This window comes from Carcharhinus amblyrhynchos, chromosome 11 (assembly GCF_965287045.1).
Source record: "Carcharhinus amblyrhynchos chromosome 11, sCarAmb.v2.hapA, whole genome shotgun sequence".
NCBI classification, from domain to species: Eukaryota; Metazoa; Chordata; class Chondrichthyes; order Carcharhiniformes; family Carcharhinidae; genus Carcharhinus; species Carcharhinus amblyrhynchos.
In genome coordinates, this window is record NC_137334.1 from 171,040 (window position 1) to 190,000 (window position 18,961).

The 18,961-nt window shown below is 44.4% G+C and overlaps 1 protein-coding gene across 1 annotated transcript in view; it reads right to left on the reverse strand.

Moving 5' to 3' along the window:
• Positions 1 to 18,961, reverse strand: part of LOC145349745 (uncharacterized) — a 55,125-nt gene that overhangs the window by 18,232 nt on the left and 17,932 nt on the right. Inside the window, exon 4 of the mRNA XM_080198279.1 lies at positions 3,482 to 3,606. Coding sequence (XP_080054405.1) covers positions 3,482 to 3,606 — 125 coding nt within the window. The remainder of the gene's footprint in view (positions 1 to 3,481; positions 3,607 to 18,961) is intronic.

The following is an 18,961-nucleotide window of genomic DNA, read 5'->3' on the forward strand; positions in this document are numbered from 1 at the left end:
TTTCTACGCTCAATTAATCCTTCTTCTTGACCTGAGGTATTGGCCTGAATTTTTTTGCCTGTATTCAGTGGGTTCGGAAATGGGAGCAAAATGCACTTTTAACCATGACCGGCTCCCGACTGCAATTTAACGCTGGCTGACCAATCAATGAACAGCCTGCAGGAAACATTGGGAGCTGCAGGGGGTGGGAAGGGGGCAGGGCATCGAGGGAAGGGAGGATTTGAACTGACTGTTTTTCCTCAGGGTATCAGCTGCTGCCCAGCCGTGAAAAATTAATACTGATGGAAATCTATGTGAAGAATGTGTCAGCGCCTGGACAACTTTGAAAATTTTATTTCAACCCTGACATTTCAGTTCACCCTGAATCAAGGTACTCTGTTGGGGTAGAGTATTCCAAAGATTCATTATCCTTTGAGTGAAGAATTTTCTCCTCATCTCAGTCCTAAATAATCAGCCTCTTATCCAGGAAATGTGCCCCCAATTGTAGGCTCCTCAGGCAGCACAAACAATTTCTCAGGCTCCACCTTACTGGTCAAATTCCCTTGTTTTGTGTATGGGAAGACAATTGCTTCATAAATTGTCCTTTTTGACGTGGACTGGGTTGTGATCCACCCGAGCTGAGACAGAATCAGCATTTTCCAGTGGTGAAGGTGGCTTGTCATTGGCCACTGGCAGGATTTTCCAATCCCACTGATGTCAATGGTCATTTTCATTGTTGGCCGGTCATGGCACTGGGCAACCCGTCACAGGAGGTGACCTGCAGCAGTGAGCCTTATGTTCTTAGAGCAATAACATTCAGTAAAAAGCAGAACTGCTGGGTGGAAAATCCCACCCAGTCATTTTGCTCAGGAGTAATTTTCCTAAAAATATCTTCCAAAGCTTCACTTTATGGGGAAGAAATAAAACCTTTTCTCCTCAGCCATCCATGATTGCAAAACTTTCCATTGTGCCTTCAAACATCTGGGTCACTTTAGCTGATGTGGGAAAATAGATAATGGTCGCGAATGCATTTCAAAAGGTGATGGGGATTGGATATAGACAACACTATCTAAATCAGTGACAATGTGAGAGTGCATGATCCAGGATCTTTCCAGAAGTAATTTTCCCTGTAAAAACCTGAGTTTATTTTTGATTCAATGGTTATTTTTGAAAGATCAATGTCTGCATGCACCTTCCTGAGCTGGAGTGTCTCCCACAATGTGTGTCTGACAACAGGCTACAGCACAATGTCTTCCCCAAATCTCAAACCTCAAATGTTCTGTAAAAAAATAGACCAAAATCTTCTAAAAGTTTCAAAGCTGAAGAAAGTATTTCGTATTTCTATCCTCTTTGTCAGCATTGTGAACTTCTTGAGGACTGAGTAGACTGGGGCTATACTCATTGGAATTCAGAAGAATGAGGGGAGATCTTATAGAAACATATAAGATTATGAAGGGAATTGATAAGATAGAAGCAGGGAAGTTGTTTCCACTGGCGGGTGAAACTAGAACTAGGGGGCATAGCCTCAAAATAATGGAGAGCAGATTTAGGACTGAGTTGAGGAGGAACTTCTTCACCCAGAGTTGTGAATCTCTGGAATTCTCTGCCCGTTGAAGTGGTGGAGGCTGCCTCACTGAATATATTTAAGTCACGGGTAGATAGGTTTTTGGTAGGCAAGGGATTAAGGGTTATGGGGAGAGGGCGGGAATGTGGAACTGAGCCACGACAGATCAGCCATGATCTTATTGAATGGCGGGGCAGGCTCGAAGGGCTAGATGGCCTACTCCTGCTCCTATTTCTTATGTTCTTATGTTCTTATGAATTTCCTGCCCAGTGAAGCAGTTGAGGCTCCCTCATTAAATGTTTTTAAGGCAAGGATAGATGGATTTTTGAACAGTAAAGGAATTAAGGGTTATGGTGAGTGGGTGGGTAAGTGGAGCTGAGTCCATGAAAAGATCAGCCGTGATCTTATTGAATGGCGGAGCAGGCTCAATGGGCCAATGGCCTACTCCTGCTCCTAGTTCTTATGTTCTTAAAACAATAACATTCAGTAAGAAGCAGAACTGCTCTATGTGCAGATTGTTAATCTTAGAACCATAGAACATTACAGCTCAGAAACAGGCCCTTTGGCCCTTCTTGTCTGTGTTGAACCATTTTTTGCCTAGTCCCACTGACCTGCACCTGGACCATACCCCTCCACACCCCTCTCATCCATGAACCTGTCCAAGTTTTTATTAAATGTTAAAAATGAGCTCGCATTTACCACTTTATCCGGCAGCTCATTCCACACTCCCACCACTCTCTGCGTGAAGAAGCCCCCCCTAATATTCCCTTTAAACTTTTCCCCCTTCACCCATAACCCATGTCCTCTGGTGTTTTTTTACTCCCCTCGCCTCAGTGGAAAAAGCCTGCTTGGATTCACTCTATCTATCGATCAAATCTCCCCTCATTCTTCCACACTCCAGGGAATAAAGTCCTAACCTATTCAACCTTTCTCTGTAACTCAGTTTCTTAAGTCCCGGCAACATCCTTGTAAACCTTCTCTGCACTCTTTCAACCTTATTAATATCCTTCCTGTAATTAGATGACCAAAACTGCACACAATACTCTAAATTCGGCCTCACCAATATCTTATACAACCTGGATACTGGAGTCTGAAAAAAAGATGAAAATGCTGGAAAATCTCAACAGGTCTGACGGCATTTGAGGAAAAAGAACAGAGGCTACGTTTCGATTCCGGATATCCTGGTTCTGGTACCGTATGCTGCTACATAAGTTTACAGTCTTAACTGGACAAATGCACAATATCGTTTTCAGTACAAGGCAAGCACTTTTCACAACTCCTCAGATTCTGAAGCGTCCCGAGACAGCATACAGCAAGAACAAGACTACAATCAGGATTGGGACACAAAGTGCCAAATCACCTTAACAAGACACCAGTGCCAGACAATGGGGAGTTGCAGCATGAGCGAATCTAATAATTTCCACATGCCACTCAATGTCTTTACCATTCCTGCAATGAATGAATGAATGAATTAGTCAATCATCAGCAACATCCCAGGGGTTGACCAGAATATGAACTGGACCCACCAAATAAAATGCTGTGATACAGAACAGTGACCAGAGCCTGTTACTACCTCCTTCTGTGTTCAATCTGCAGCCTCACAGCAACTCAGCAGGAATTTGCATAGGGACATCCCATTATAATGTTTACAAAGGGAATTTCAGGGTTGGTAGTTCACATTGAAGTAATTAGTGAAAAAATGGTAACAGCAGGGAGTATTTCAGTTAGACAGGAAATAAAGTCATATATTTTTGAACACAGCAACTTTTTTTATAACAGACAACATTGAAATACTGCACATCATTATTTTCTTCTAGCTCTCAACACTAGAATGATATTTTACAGAAAGATCCTTAAAGCAAAGAAAAGAAATTCATGTTAATGAATTATTACTGTGCAAAAGTCAAAAAGCAGTAAACTGGATTTGGTGCAACTTACACTTGTCGCTTCACATTTCACAATGGTGAAGAGGTTGCTTGTTGCGAATTCTTCATTCACCTTTCCAATTGCAGCAGCTATTACTGTAACAATCTGTGAAAAGGTAGATCTTTCACATGGAGTTCCTGAATCAGGAAGCAAAGGGTTTTAAGGATGAATATATTTTTGATTCTTATCTATTTGGGTTAAAACCCCAATGATCAGAACAACAAACAGTGTAACAAAGCCATTCCTCAGCACATTTCAATACTCACCAGAAGTGTAGATGATCTGGGCTGCAGCAAAGATGAAGAGAATGGTTTTCATTTTGCCCGTATGGAGAAGGTGGTGGACACTGGATTGTGTTCCTGTCTCTGTCTGCTCTCTGCTCCTCTTCAATGTTTATATAAATCACAGAGCAATAGCAGACATTATAGAACAATGATGTAATCTAACCACAATCACTACGTGGACTTCACTCCCTTCATTTCCTAATAACTCTTACCGGTTGTTACCAGTGTGAACAAAAGTACCATTAGATGTTGTAATTTGATTTGTAAAGAATGATGTGTGTCAGTTTCTAGTTTCATAATCAATATAATCCTCAATTATTTTTGTAACTTTATAAAATATTTATGATGAAATGCAATGGAATGAAGAAGTGGTAAATTTTCAAATTAAACCAGTGAACTCAAAGATATGGAACTTCCTTGTCACTGTTGGGTCACTGGATGTTTGCGTGTGCAGCAACGGTACCTTACAGCTCAGATTCTCTTCTGAGTATCACGCTTAACAATTGTCCAGAATCCTGTTAGCTGTTTACCAGCTGTAGCCTTCAGCCACCATTGGACCTTTCCCTTCACCTCACTATTCCCAACACATCCTTCAATTGTTGAGAGTTGGGTGGAGGCTGGAGACGAGGTTGCTCTATCCTGAGACAAGCGAAGGTGATGGCTGAGGTGGGTAAATGCCAAGACTTTCCATTCCCTGGAATATCAGCCCAATTCTATTCCTGTTCTCTAGCCCTCACTCCTCACCCCTCTCACCAGCCACTGCTCAAAATGCCTCTCCTGGTTCCAATGTCCCCTCCATGTTTCCTTAGCCCTTGTGATGCGGATGTGCCGGCGTTGGACTGGGGTAAACACAGTAAAAAGTCTGACAACACCAGGTTTTAGTCCAACCAATTTATTTGATAGTAAACCCACAAGCTTTCGAGGGGACTCCCTCTTCGTCAGGTGAATGGAGAGTTCTGGCCTCGGACAGAGCATATAAAGCACAGACAGTTTACAGATTACTGATTAGAATGCGAATCCTTACACCTAACCTGCTGTTCAAGTCCTAAAGTGGCCGACAATGTGTGTGGAAGGAGCACTGATCACAAGTTAAAGAGATGTGTATTGTCTCCAGACAGCACAGTGAGTGAGGTTTTGCAAACCCAGGCAAGTCAAGGGGGTTACAGATAGTGTGACATGAACCCAAGATCCCTGTTGAGACCGTCCTCATGTGTGTGGAACTTGGCTATCAGTCTCTGTTCAGCGACTCTGCGCTGTCGTGTGTCGTGAAGGCCGCCTTGGAGAATGCTTACCCGAAGGTCAGAGGCTGAATGCCTGTGACCACTGAAGTGTTCGCCAACAGGAAGGAAACAGTCTTGCCTGGTGATTGTCGAGCGATGTTCATTCATCCGTTGTCGTAGCGTCTGCATGGTCTCCCCAATGTACCATGCTTCGGGACATCCTTTCTTGCAACGTATCAGGTAGACAATGTTGGCCGAGTTGCAAGAGTATTTACCGTGTACCTGGTGGATGGTATTCTCACGTGAGATGATGGTATCCATGTCGATGATCCGGCATGTCTTGCAGAGGTTGCTGTGGCAGGGTTGTGTGGTATTGTGGTCACTGTTCTCCTGAAGGCTGGGTAGTTTGCTGCGAACAATGGTCTGTTTGAGGTTGTGTGGTTGTCTGAAAGCAAGAAGTGGGGGTGTGGGGATAGCCCTGGCGAGATGTTCGTCTTCATCAATGATATGTTGAAGACTCCGGAGAAGATGTCGTAGCTTCTCCGCTCCGGGGAAGTACTGGACGACGAAGGCTACTCTGTCCACTGTGTCCCGTGTTTGTCTTCTGAGGAGATCGGTGCGGTTTTTCGCTGTGGCGCATCGGAACTGTCGATCTATGAGTCGAGCGCCATATCCTGTTCTTATGAGGGCATCTTTCAGCGTCTGGAGGTGTCTGTCACGATCCTCCTCATCTGAGCAAATCCTGTGTATACGGAGGGCTTGTCCATAGGGAATGGCTTCTTTAACATGTTTCGGGTGGAAACTGGAGAAGTGGAGCATTGAGAGATTGTCTGTGGGCTTGCGGTACAGTGAGGTGCTGAGGTGACCGTCCTTAGTGGAGATGCGTGTGTCCAAGAATGCAACTGATTCTGGGGAATAGTCCATGGTGAGTCTGATGGTGGGGTGGAATTTGTTGATATCATCATGTAGTTGTTTCAGTGATTGTTCACCATGAGGCCAAAGGAAGAAAATGTCATCGATGTATCTAGTGTATAGCATCGGTTGAAGATTCTGTGCAGTGAAGAAGTCTTGTTCGAACCTGTGCATGAAGATGTTGGCATATTGAGGTGCAAATTTGGTCCCCATGGCTGTTCCATGTGTCTGGATGAAAAACTGCTTGTTGAAGGTGAAGACATTGTGGTCCAGGATAAAGCGGATGAGTTGTAAAATTGCATCTGGAAACTGGCAGTTGTCAGCATTGAGTACTGAGGCAGTCGCAGCAATGCCATCGTTGTGGGGGATGTTAGTGTAGAGCGCTGAGACATCCATTGTGACGAGGAGTGTCCCTGGTTCAACTGCTCCGTGTGTGCTGAGTTTCAGTAGGAAGTCCGTAGTGTCGCGACAAAAGCTGGGGGTTCTTTGTACAATGGGTTTCAGGATGCCCTCGACGTAGCCTGACATTGCCTTCTTGCCTTCAGACAACCACACAACCTCAAACAGACCATTGTTCGCAGCAAACTACCCAGCCTTCAGGAGAACAGTGACCACAATACCACACAACCCTGCCACAGCAACCTCTGCAAGACATGCCGGATCATCGACACGGATACCATCATCTCACGTGAGAATACCATCCACCAGGTACACGGTAAATAATCTTGCAACTCGGCCAACATTGTCTACCTGATACGTTGCAAGAAAGGATGTCCCGAAGCATGGTACATTGGGGAGACCGTGCAGACGCTACGACAACGGATGAATGAACATCGCTCGACAATCACCAGGCAAGACTGTTCCCTTCCTGTTGGCGAACACTTCAGTGGTCACAGGCATTCAGCCTCTGACCTTCGGGTAAGCATTCTCCAAGGCGGCCTTCACGACACACGACAGCGCAGAGTCGCTGAGCAGAGACTGATAGCCAAGTTCCACACACATGAGGACGGTCTCAACAGGGATCTTGGGTTCATGTCGCACTTTCTGTAACCCCCGTGACTTGCCTGGGTTTGCAAAACCTCACTCACTGTGCTGTCTGGAGACAATACACATCTCTTTAACCTGTGATCAGTGCTCCTTCCACACACATTGTCAGCCACTTTAGGACTTGAACAGCAGGTTGGGTGTAAAGATTTGCATTCTAATCAGTAATCTGTAAACTGTCTGTGCTTTATATGCTCTGTCCGAGGCCAGAACTCTCCATTCACCTGACGAAGAGGGAAACCTCGAAAGCTTGTGAGTTTACTATCAAATAAATCGGTTGGACTAAAACCTGGTGTTGTCAGACTTTTTACTGTCCTTAGCCCTCCCCAGCCCCCTCCATGTGCCCCATACATCCTCCACGCTGTGACAAACCCTAGAAAAAGTGTCCATTCTTACCGAGTATTGGAGATTGTGCCATTGGAAAGCAGGAGAATTCCCAGTGGATCTCAGAGATTTTGCATGTGCCTAGTTTGTACAGATTCATATTTTCAGACCAGTAAACAGCTCTGTGCACAAATTGAGTTTGCTTCTTTCATATCTCCAGGTGGAAACTCTTCCTGCGCACCTGAGAAGAAGGGAAAGGCAAAACACACGTGCAATGGCAGACAGAGAAGCTCATGTGACTTAGAAGAGAACGGCATTCAGGAGAAAGTTCTAGAAGAAACTGTTCACAGGAGAAGGAGCGGGGGGGCAGTTGCAAATTGAAGATGAAAGTCCCAAAGCAGGAAGTGGGACAGAAAAAGGGCCAAAGAAGACAATCTTTTTAGGAGAGAAGGACGAGAATCTGAAACAGATCCCGTTAAATGAAACTAAAAACAAGGAGCAGAAAAAAGAATAGAAAATCGAAATAGATCTCCAAGGAGCAAAACTGAAGAAAAGTTGGCTTGAGGGAAGTCAGAAATATGAGAAGCCAGCCAGAGGTTGGTGATTACTTAGTGCGAGCCTTTTAAACAGTGGCATTCTGTTCAAACAACTGAGTCTATGTGAAAGGCAAAGTCTGAGTGACGTAGAGATCCAAGGGAAAGAAACTTTGGGAGGAGAGCTGTTTGAGCATGGAGATTAGAAGCCCTCATGAGAAAGACTGTTTTGGCGAGATTGGTCAGTGTAACAAACATCTGGGGAGTTGATGAGAAATCCTTAAACGCGGGTTAGATGGCATCTGTCACTTGGTTTTAGAAAGCGATGCATCTGGCCACAGTTCATAGTTTACACATACCACATACTAACTGTGAATGTTAGAGTGTAAGATAATAGCAAGACTTCTTTATTCTCGTATTTCAATTCCCTTCCAATAAAAGCCAGCATGTCATTTTCTTTCTGAATGCTTTGCTGCACTTGCGTGCTAACCTTCTGCATTCCTTATAGCAGTAGTAACCCTGATCCTAACCCAATTCACTTCAACATTACCACTTTCTTACCTTTGAAACAATCTTCTGCATTTGAATTTTTATAACCAAAGTGAAAAAGTTCACTTTTCTCGATATTATAATCCAACTGCTATCCTGTTGTTCACTCAGCTAACCTGTTCGTACATCTCTGCAGCCTCTCTCTGCCCTCCTGACTGTTTGCTTTGCTATATAGCTTGTTATCAGCAAAGCTAGATACATCACTCCCTGTCACTTCATCTAAGTCATCTGTGAATGTAATGTTGACCTTCAAGACTCATTGATCGTTTCATCTCTGCAAGGATTGTTTGCACAGTTGTAAAGAGGAATGCTAGCTTTATTTGATTAGCAACTTTGAGATTGTAGACTGTTTTTTCTTTGAATATAGCTGTTCAATTACTTGTGTATAGTTAGATATTAAGTAGATTAAAGGTTTTTTTTCAGGTTTTACTAAATCTTCTTGGAAGATTGAAGTTGGCTTCAGATAATTTTAAATGAATGAAAGTTAGTCCTTGTGTAAGTTGATGACCAGATAGACAAGTTGGTGATGCAAAGACTCAGGGAGGGTCAATGTTACTCAGTGTCTCTGTCTTTCTGCATTTTTCTCTAATGACTCTGAGTGTTTCTTATTTAAAGTTGCAAAAGAACAAACATGGCTATTATACCGTGTGAATCCTGACAGTTGTAACTGTTTTACCAGGTAAGGTCGTGTCCTTGGATTGACGATTCATATCCTGCATTAGTTTCAGGATTTGTGTTGATCACGTGAATGAGTCGAAGCAATTATTTCAACAGGGCCAATCCGTTCAGGAATGTCTTCCGATGACTCTTCCAGATGAATGTAACTGAGACCTTTTAGGCAGGAATAATGTTTATCCTTGTGAGACTTGAGAGACTGAGTCAGTTCCTTGGCTTGATTGTGGATTCCGCACAGCAGTTTCTGATAGAAGCAACATTCATGGAGATCTGAAACAAATTCAGGAAATCTTGGATAAATTCAGCAGGTCTGGCAGCATTCCTGAAGAGAGAAACAGAGTTAGAGTGTTCTCGTCTGTGGGCATGGTTTTACGGCTCAAGCGAGACTGGAAATTCCCACCTGAAGTCAACGGACATTTCTGTTGTCCGGCCCTTGCCCGCTCCAATTCTGTGTCGGGCGAGACGGTAGAATTCCGGCGCAGTGTCAGCAAAAGGATTACTCGAAACACTGGCCACAATTTTCAGGCCGTTCACAAGGCCAGATCTTCCTGTCCCAATGAGGGTGTTTTCAGCCAGAAGATCCCACTGGTGGCCAAAGGCAGACCACCTTCTGTCACTGCAAAACACACAGCGGGGTGCATGGAAAGTTCCGTCTGCTAACTCTGTTTTTCTCTCCAGTTATGCTGAGTTGATCCAGCATTCCCTGTTTTCTTTCAGCACTGTCTGATGCTCAGTGATTATTTTGTGGATAGCAATCTTATTAAAACAATAATTTTTATGATTTCTCTGTTCAATGTCCACATTGAATGAGGACATTCTTTTAATAATAAATACACCTTGCCAAACAGAGAGCTACGATTGTAAACAATAAACAGGACTTTCATGGAGAGCTCAGGGCCCTCATTTAATTAAATGTTTTCTCAGTTCAGAATAGCTACACAGCCTTTTTTAATAATTTAAATGGTTTGGGAAATGTTAATGTAGGTAAGGAGCTGAGTGTCCTAGTACACCAGTTGCTGAATGCCTGAATGTAGGTGCAGCAATCAGCAAATTATAGGTTGGCCTTCATTGCAAAAGAACATGAGTACAGGAGCAAGGATGTCTTATTAGAGCAGTACAGGGCCTCGGTGAGATCATACCAAGAGTATTGTGTGCAGTTTTGGTCTTCTCATCTAGGGAAGGACATACTTGCCATAGAGGAATGCAGTGGAGGTTCACCAGACACATTCCTGGAATGGCAGGATTCAATCTGTCGTATGAGGGCAGATTGGGCCTGTATTCACTGGAGTTTAGAAGAATGAGAGCAGACCTAATTGAAACATATAAAATTCTGACAGGGCTGACAGACCAGAAACAGGGATGTTATTTCCTCTGGCTGGAGGGCCAAGAATAAGACATAGCAGCTTCAGGACACAGGGTAGGTCGTTTAGGATTGAGATGAGGGGATATTTCTTCACTCAAAAGATGATGAACCAGTGGAATTCTCTCCCATAGAAGACAAGTCACTCAATATACTTAAGAACAAAATAGATAGATTCCTAGCCTGTAAAGGTGTGAAGGGCTGAGATGGAGGATCAGCCACGATCATATTGATCATACGTGGTAGCAGGCACAAAGGGCATTGGGATAGTTTCAGGGGGAGATGGGATCTGTATGAACTGGACTGGGAACTGACATCCTCATGGGGAATTTGCAGGTGCTGTTGAGCAGATTTAAACTCAATTGGCAGGAGATGGGATCATGATAAGTAGCTAAAGTTTGAAGTTTATTTATTCGTCACAAGTAAGGCTTACATTAACACTGCAATGAAGTTACTGTGAAATCCCCCTAGTTGCCACACTCCAGCATCTGTTCAGGCCATTGCATCTAACACACATAACATCTTTCGGACTGTGGGAAGAAACCGGAGCAAACCCATGCAGGCACAGGACAAATTCCACACAGACAGTGACCCAAACTGGGAATTGAACCCAGGTCCCTGGTGCTATGAGGCAGCAGAGTTAACCAATGTGCTACTGTGCTGCTCTAGCTGAGTGCTACCCTGAACTGAGTAGCTCAGGGCACAGAGAAGATGAAATAGAATTAGGGATGAAAACACCAGTGGTTGAGTCTGGAAGGCAGAGAAAATATCAGCTGATAAGAAAGAACTGAGTTAAGCAAGGCTAAATGGAATATATTTTAATGCAAAGAACCTGAGGGATAAGACAGACAAGTTGAGGGCCCAAGTAAGCATGTGGGATTATGATCCAGCTATGCCTAAAGTTTTGCTGAAGGACGGGCAGGATTGGCAGCTCAACATTCCCATTGAAGGTTATCAGGGGTGAGAAAAAGGGGGTTAGAGGACTGGAGGGGCAGGGGCGTAGGGGTGGTTGCAATATTCATCAAGGAATCGATTATAGCAGTAATGGGGCGTGATATTCTGGAAGGATCATCAAATGAGGCCATGGGGGTAGAATTGAAAAACACAAAAGGGGCAAACTTGTGAGTATGTACTTTAGACGACCAAATAGTCAGGGAGAGATAGAAGGTCAAGTGTGCAACCAAATTCAATACATGAAGGCAGTAATGGTAGGGGGTTTTAACTAACCAAATGCTAACTGGGATAGTTTAAATGTGCAAGATAAGGAGACAGCAATGTTCTTAAATTGCATCCAGGGGAACCTTTATAGCCAGTACATAGAAAGCCCAACAAGAAGGGAGCAATTCTGGACCTAATAGGTGGAAATGATCTCAGACAGGTAGAAGGTGTATGAGTAAGTGAGCATTTTGGAGGTAGTGGCCAGAATTTTACTCTGTTGGCCTTAGGTGCGATCTTACAAACTTCAGGCGGACAAGACAGTAAATTTCTGGAAAGTGACTGTGCTTCAGCTATATTTCAGATAGTTATAGAAAAAGATAAGGATGAGCCAGGAATAAAAGATCTTAACTGAGAAAGGCTAATCTTACTATAACATGACATTAACTCCCCCCATATTGACTAGGGTTCCCTTATAACCAGGGGCTCAAATGAAGAGCAATTTGTTGGATGTGTCCAGGAGGGTGTTTTGATGCAGCATGTTGATAATCCAACCAGGGAGGGGGCCATACGAGACTTGGTATTGGGGAGTAAACCACGCCAGGTGATTGGTGTTTCAGTGGTGGGGGATGGGGAGGACATTTTGGACTAAGTGGCCATAATTCCTTAAGGCTTTCAGTAGTCATGGATAAGGACACAAGTGCCCCCCTGGATGAGGGCGCTTAATTGGGCAAGGGCCAAATACATCCAAATTAGGCAGGAACTGGGGAACGTGGATTGGGAGCGGCTATTTGAGGGTAAATCCACGTTTAGCGTTTGGGAGGCTTTTAAAGGCCGGTTGATGGAACTGCAGGACAGGCATGTCCCCACAAAAATGAAGGATAGAAATGGCAGGATTCGTTAACCATGGATGACAAAGAAAATTGTAAGCTTAGTCCAAAGGAAAAAGGAAGCATACTAGATCTAGGCAACTAAAACTGACAAAACCCTTGAGGAGTGCAGTGGAAGAAGGAAGGGACTTAAACATGGAATTAAGGGGGGCAAAAAAGAGCCATGAAATGTCTTTAGGAAACACAGTCAAGGAGAGTCTCTAGGCTTTTTCTGCATATATTAGGAGCAATAGGGTAGCAAGAGAAAGAGTCAGCCCGCTCAAGGACAATGGAGGGTAGTTATGCGTGGAGACACTGGAAGTGAGTGAGATCCTTGATGAGTAATTTGTTTAGGTATTTATCAAGAAGATGTTGAGGTGTCAGGGATAGGTGTGTGAACGCTCAAGGAAATGTCAATATATTACAGGAGGAAGTGTTGAATAGCCTAAATTGCATTAAAGTAGACAAGCCCCCAGGGCTGAATGGGCCCTATCCCAGGTTACTGTGGGAGGCAAAGGGAAAAGTAGTTGGGGCCTTAACAGATATTTTCACATCCTCTTTGACCACAAGCAAAGTTCCACAGGATTGGAGAATAGTTAATGTTGTTCCCTTGTTTAAGAAAGAAAGCAGGGATAATCCAGGAAATGATGGGCTAGTGAGCCTGATGTCAGTGTTGGGGAAGCTTTTCAAGAAGATACTGAGGGACAGGATATATGCGCATTTGGAGGAAAATGGGCTAGTTAATGACAGGCAGCATGGTTTTGTATGGGGAAGATCACATCTCCTTTAAGGAGGTGACAAAGATAATTGATGAGGGAAGGGTTATGAATGTAATTTATATGGATTTTAGTTAGGCATTTGACAAGTCCCACATTGCAGGCTGGTACAAAAACTAAAATCACACAAGATTCAGGGCAGGCTGCTAGATGGATACAGAACTGCCTTGGTCACAGAATACAGAGAGTAGCAGTGGAAGGGTGTTTTATAGATTGGAGACTTGTAGCTGGTGGTGTTCTAGGACCCCTGTTGTTTGTAGTATATATAAATGATCTGGAGAAAAATGTGTGTGGTCTAAATGGTAAGTTTGCGGATGACACTAAGATTGGTGGAGTTGCTGATAGTGCCAGGGATTGTCAGAGGATACAACAGGATGTAGAGAGATTGGAGACTTGGGCACAGAAATGGCAGATGGAGTTTAATCTGGACAAATGCGAGATGATGCACTTTGGTGTGAATTGTACTGTAAATGGCAGAACTCTTGGGAACATTAAAATGCAGAAGGATCTGGGTGTGCAGGTCCATAGTTCCCTAAAAGTGGCAACATAGGTGGCCAAGGTGATTAAGAAAGCATATGGCATGCTTGCCTTTATCAGCCAGGGCATTCAGCATAAGAGTTGGAAAATCATGTTGCAGCTATACAAAACCTTGGTTAGGCCGCATTTGGAATATTGCATACAATTCTCATCACCATACTACCAGAAGGGAGTGGAAGCTTTGGAGAGAGTGCAAAGAAGGTTCACCAGGATGTTGCCTGGTCTCAAGAGTATTGGCTATGAGAGGAGCTTGAATAAACTAAGATTGTTTTCACTGGAAAGGAGGAGGCTGAGGGGAGACCTGATAGAGATTTGCAAAATTATGAGAGGCATAAACAAGGTGGTTAGTCAGAGGTTTTTGCCCTGGGTGGAAGTGTCAATTTCAAGGGGATACAGGTTCAAGGTGAGAGGGGGAAAGTTTAAGGGAGACATGCGGGTAATTAGACAAGATGAGAGTTAGTGTCCGGATTAACTGGACAAAGGAGATATCGTTATACTGGATGGTAAAATGCAATTGGCTGAGGTGTATGTCAGGGATTATTATTGATGTGTGCATACTAAATGCAATTGATTTTAAATGAATGTAAGGCAGGAATGATTGATAAGAAAATCTATAATTGATCTGTTTTAATTGTACACATTAGATTCATTAGAGAGGTTCTGTCCCCCTATTCTAGAGCTACTTTTGGTGATCTCTGAGCAGCTGCTTGTTGTGTTTTTGTTTAAATAAATGTTACTTCTTTGTACAGAGATATCTGTCTTGTGAGTTTTGTATTGTCTGTGGTTAAAGGCAGTACCGGCCATTTCAATTTACCCCAAAACATCTCACCAATGCCCTATACAATTGCAGCAAAACATCCCTTTCCCAATATTCAAATCCTCTCACCGTGAAGGGCAACATCCCATTTCCCTACTTTACTGCCTGCTGTACCTGCGCGCTCACTTTCAGTGACTGATGCATGAGGACTCCAAGGTCTTGCTGAGTATCCGCCTCTCTCAATTTACACCCATTCAAATAATAATCCATCTTCCTATTATTGATACCAAAGTGGATAATCTCACATTTATCCACATTATACTGCATCTGCCATGCAGATACCCACACACTTAGCCTGTCCAAATCACACTGAAGCATCTCTGCATCCTCCTCACAGCTCACCCTCCCACCCAACTTTGTATCATCTGCAAATTTGGAGATAATACATTCAGTTGCCTCTTCCAAATCACTCATATATAATGCGAACAGTTGGGGTCCGAGTCACAGATCTCTGCGGAGCCCCACCAGTCACTGACTGCCAATCAGAAATATTATTCCAACTTTCGGCTTCATATCTGCTAACCAGCTTTCTATCCATCTCAAGACATTACCTGCAATCTCATGTGTTTTAACTTTACATAGTAATCTGTTATGTGAGACACTTTTAAAGCCTTCTGAAAGTCTAAGTAAACCATATCCATCCACTGGTTCTCCTTGTTCAACTCGACGAGTTACATCCTCAAAGAATTCCAATAGATTTGTCAAGTATGATTTCCTTATTGGAAATCTGTGCTGACTTTGTCTGATTATCCCACTGCCTTCCAAATGCTGAGTTATGAAATCTTTGATAATGGAATCTAGCAACTTCCCCAGTACTGGTGGTGATGGTGCACTCGGCAGCTCCCTGGGTGGAAACTGTGCGAAGATTAGCTGGCTCACCTTTGAAGAAGCCTGGATACAAACCAGCATGGATGGGTACATGGGAATGGGATATTATAGCAATTGCTGAAACATGGCTAAGGGAGGGACAGGGCTGACAGCTCAATGTTCCAGGGTACAGATACTATAGGGAAATGAGGAGCAAATATGTAAGGAGATTACAGATAGCTCCAAGACAAATAAGGTGGTAATAGTTGGAAATTTTAATTTTCCCAACATTGACTGGGACAGTCATAGTATTAGAAGGATGGATGGAGAGAAATTGTTGACTGCATTTAGGAGGAATTTGTCATTCAGTATGTGGGTGGCCCGACTAGACAGGGGGCAAAACTTGACCTCCTCTTGGGAAATAAGGATGAGCAAGTGACAGAAGTGTTAGTGAGGGATCACTTTGGGACCATTGGGCATAATTCCATTAGTTTTAAGATAGCTATGGAGAATTATAAGTCTGGCCCAAAAGTTAAAATTCTAAACTGGAGAAAGATCAATTTTGATGGTCTCAGGCAGGAACCATCAACTGTTAATTGGGGGAGTCTGTGGGAAGGCAAAGGGACATCTGGTAAGTGGGGGGGCTTTCAAAAGTGTGTTAAAGTTCAGGGTAAGGACATTCCTCTTAGAGTGAAGGGCAAAACTGGTAGAAATAGGGAACTGTGGATGATTCAGGATATTGAGGCCCTGGTCAAGAAGAAGAAGGGGGCACCTGACATGTATAGCCAGCTGGGATCAAGTGGATCCCTTGAAGAGTATAGAGACTACCGGAGTAGAGTTAAGAGAGAAATCAGGAAAGCAAAAAGGGGATACGATATTGTTTTGGCAGATAAGGAAAAGGAGAATCCAAACAGCTTCCACACATACATAAATAGCATTTACTGCTGAGAAAAGCATGGATGTTAGGGAACTTGGGGAAAGAAATAATGATATCTTGAGGAGCATACATATAAAAGAGGAGGTGCTAAAGGTCTTAAAGTGCATCAAGGTAGATAAATCCCTGGGACCTGATAAAATGTATCCCAGGACAGTGTGGGAGGCTAGGGAGGAAATTGCGGGTCCCCTAGCCGAGATATTTGAATCATCAATAGTCACAGGTGAGGTGCCTGAAGATTGGAGAGTGGCAAATGTTGTACCTTTGTTTAAAAAGGGCTGCAGGGAAAAGCCTGGGAACTACAGGTCATCTGTAGCAGGTAAGTTGTTAGAAGATATTTTGAGAGACCACTACTGACCATACTGGTAAACACCACCACTGACCGCACAGGCAAATGGCGCTACTGATCACATGAGAAAACACAACTATTAACCGCACAGGCAAACACCACTATGGACCCACAGGCAAAAACAACTACTGACCACACAGACAAACACCACTACTGACTACACAGGCAAACACCACTACCCACCGCACAGGCAAACACCACTATGGGCCCCACAGGCAAACACCACTATGGGCCCCACAGGCAAACACCACTATGGACCCCACAGGCAAAAACAACTACTGACTACACAGGCAAATACCACTACTCACCGCACAGGCAAACAGCACTACTGACCACACAGGCAACACCACTATTGACCGCAAGGGAAAACATCACTACTGATCGCACAAGCAAAAACCACTATTGACGGCATAGGCAAACACCACTACGCTCCGCACTGGCAAACACTGCTATTGTCCACACAGACAAACACCACAACTGACTACACAGACAAACACCACTACCAACCACACAGGCAAACACTGCTATTGACCACACAGGCAAACACTACTACTATCCACACAGGCAAACTTCACTACTGACCACACAGGCTAACACCACTACTGATCACACAGGCAAACACCACAACTGACCGCACAGGAAGACAACAATGCTGATCGCAAAGGCAAAACCCATTACTGACCGCACAGTCAAACACTGCTAAAGACCACACAGGCAAACACCACTACTGACTGCACAGGCAAACACCGCTGCAGACCACACAACCAAACACTTTATTGGCCGCACAGGCAAACACCGCTACTAACCATACAGGCAAACACCACAACTGACCGCACAGGCAATTACCACTACTGACCACAGACAAACACTGCTACTGACCCACAGGCAAACACCACTACTGACCGCACAGGAAAACACCACTACTGACCGCACAGGCAAACATCACCACTGACCGCAAGGGCAAGCAACACTACTGTCCACATAGGCAAACACCACTACTGACTGCACAGGGAAACACCACTACTGACAGCATACGCAAATACCGAATACTCACCGCACAGGCAAACACCATTACTGACCACACAGGAAAACAACAATGCTGACTGCAAAGGCAAAAACCATCACTGACCGCACAGTCAAGCACCACAACTGACCACACAGGCAAAGACCAATATTTATTGCACTGGCAAACACAAGCAAACACTGATACTGACCTCACAGGCACACCAATACTGACTGCACTGGCAAACATCAATACTGACTTCACAGGCAAGCACAACTACTAATCACACAGGCAAACACCACTACTGACCGCACAGTCAAACACTGCTACTGACTGCACAGTCAAACACTGCTACTGACCGCACAGGCAAACACCACCACTGACCGCACAGGCAAACACCACCACTGACCACACAGGCAAACGCCACTACTGACCGCACAGAGAAACACCACTACTGACTGCACAGGCAGAACCACTACTGACCACACAGACAAACATTACTGGCTGCACGGGCAAACACCAATACTGATTGCACAGGTAAACACCACTACTGACCACACAGGCAAAAACAACTACTGACTACACAGGCAAACACCACTACTGACCGCACAGACAAACATTGCTACTGACCACACAGGCAAACACCACTGCTAACCACACAGGCAAACACCACTACTGACCACACAGACAAACACTGCTACTGACCACACAGGCAAACACCACTGCTAACCACACAGGCAAACACCACTACTGACCGCACAGACAAACACTGCTACTGACCACACAGGCAAACATTACTGGTCGCGCGGGCAAACACCAATACTGATTGCGCAGGTAAACACCACTACTGACTGCACAGGCAAACACCACTCCTGACCGCACAGGCAAACACCACTACTGACCGCACAGGCAAACACCACTACTGACCACACAGACAAACCCCACTACTGACTGCACAGGCAAACACCACTCCTGACCGCACAGGCAAACACCACTACTGACCGCACAGGCAAACACCACTACTGACCACACAGACAAACCCCACTACTGACTGCACAGGCAAACACCACTACTGACCGCACAGGCAGACACCACTACTGACCACACAGGCAAACACCACTCCTGACCGCACAGGCAAACACCACTACTGACCGCACAGGCAAACACCACTACTGACCACACAGACAAACCCCACTACTGACTGCACAGGCAAACACCACTCCTGACCGCACAGGCAAACACCACTACTGACCGCACAGGCAAACACCACTACTGACCACACAGACAAACCCCACTACTGACTGCACAGGCAAACACCACTACTGACCGCACAGGCAAACACCA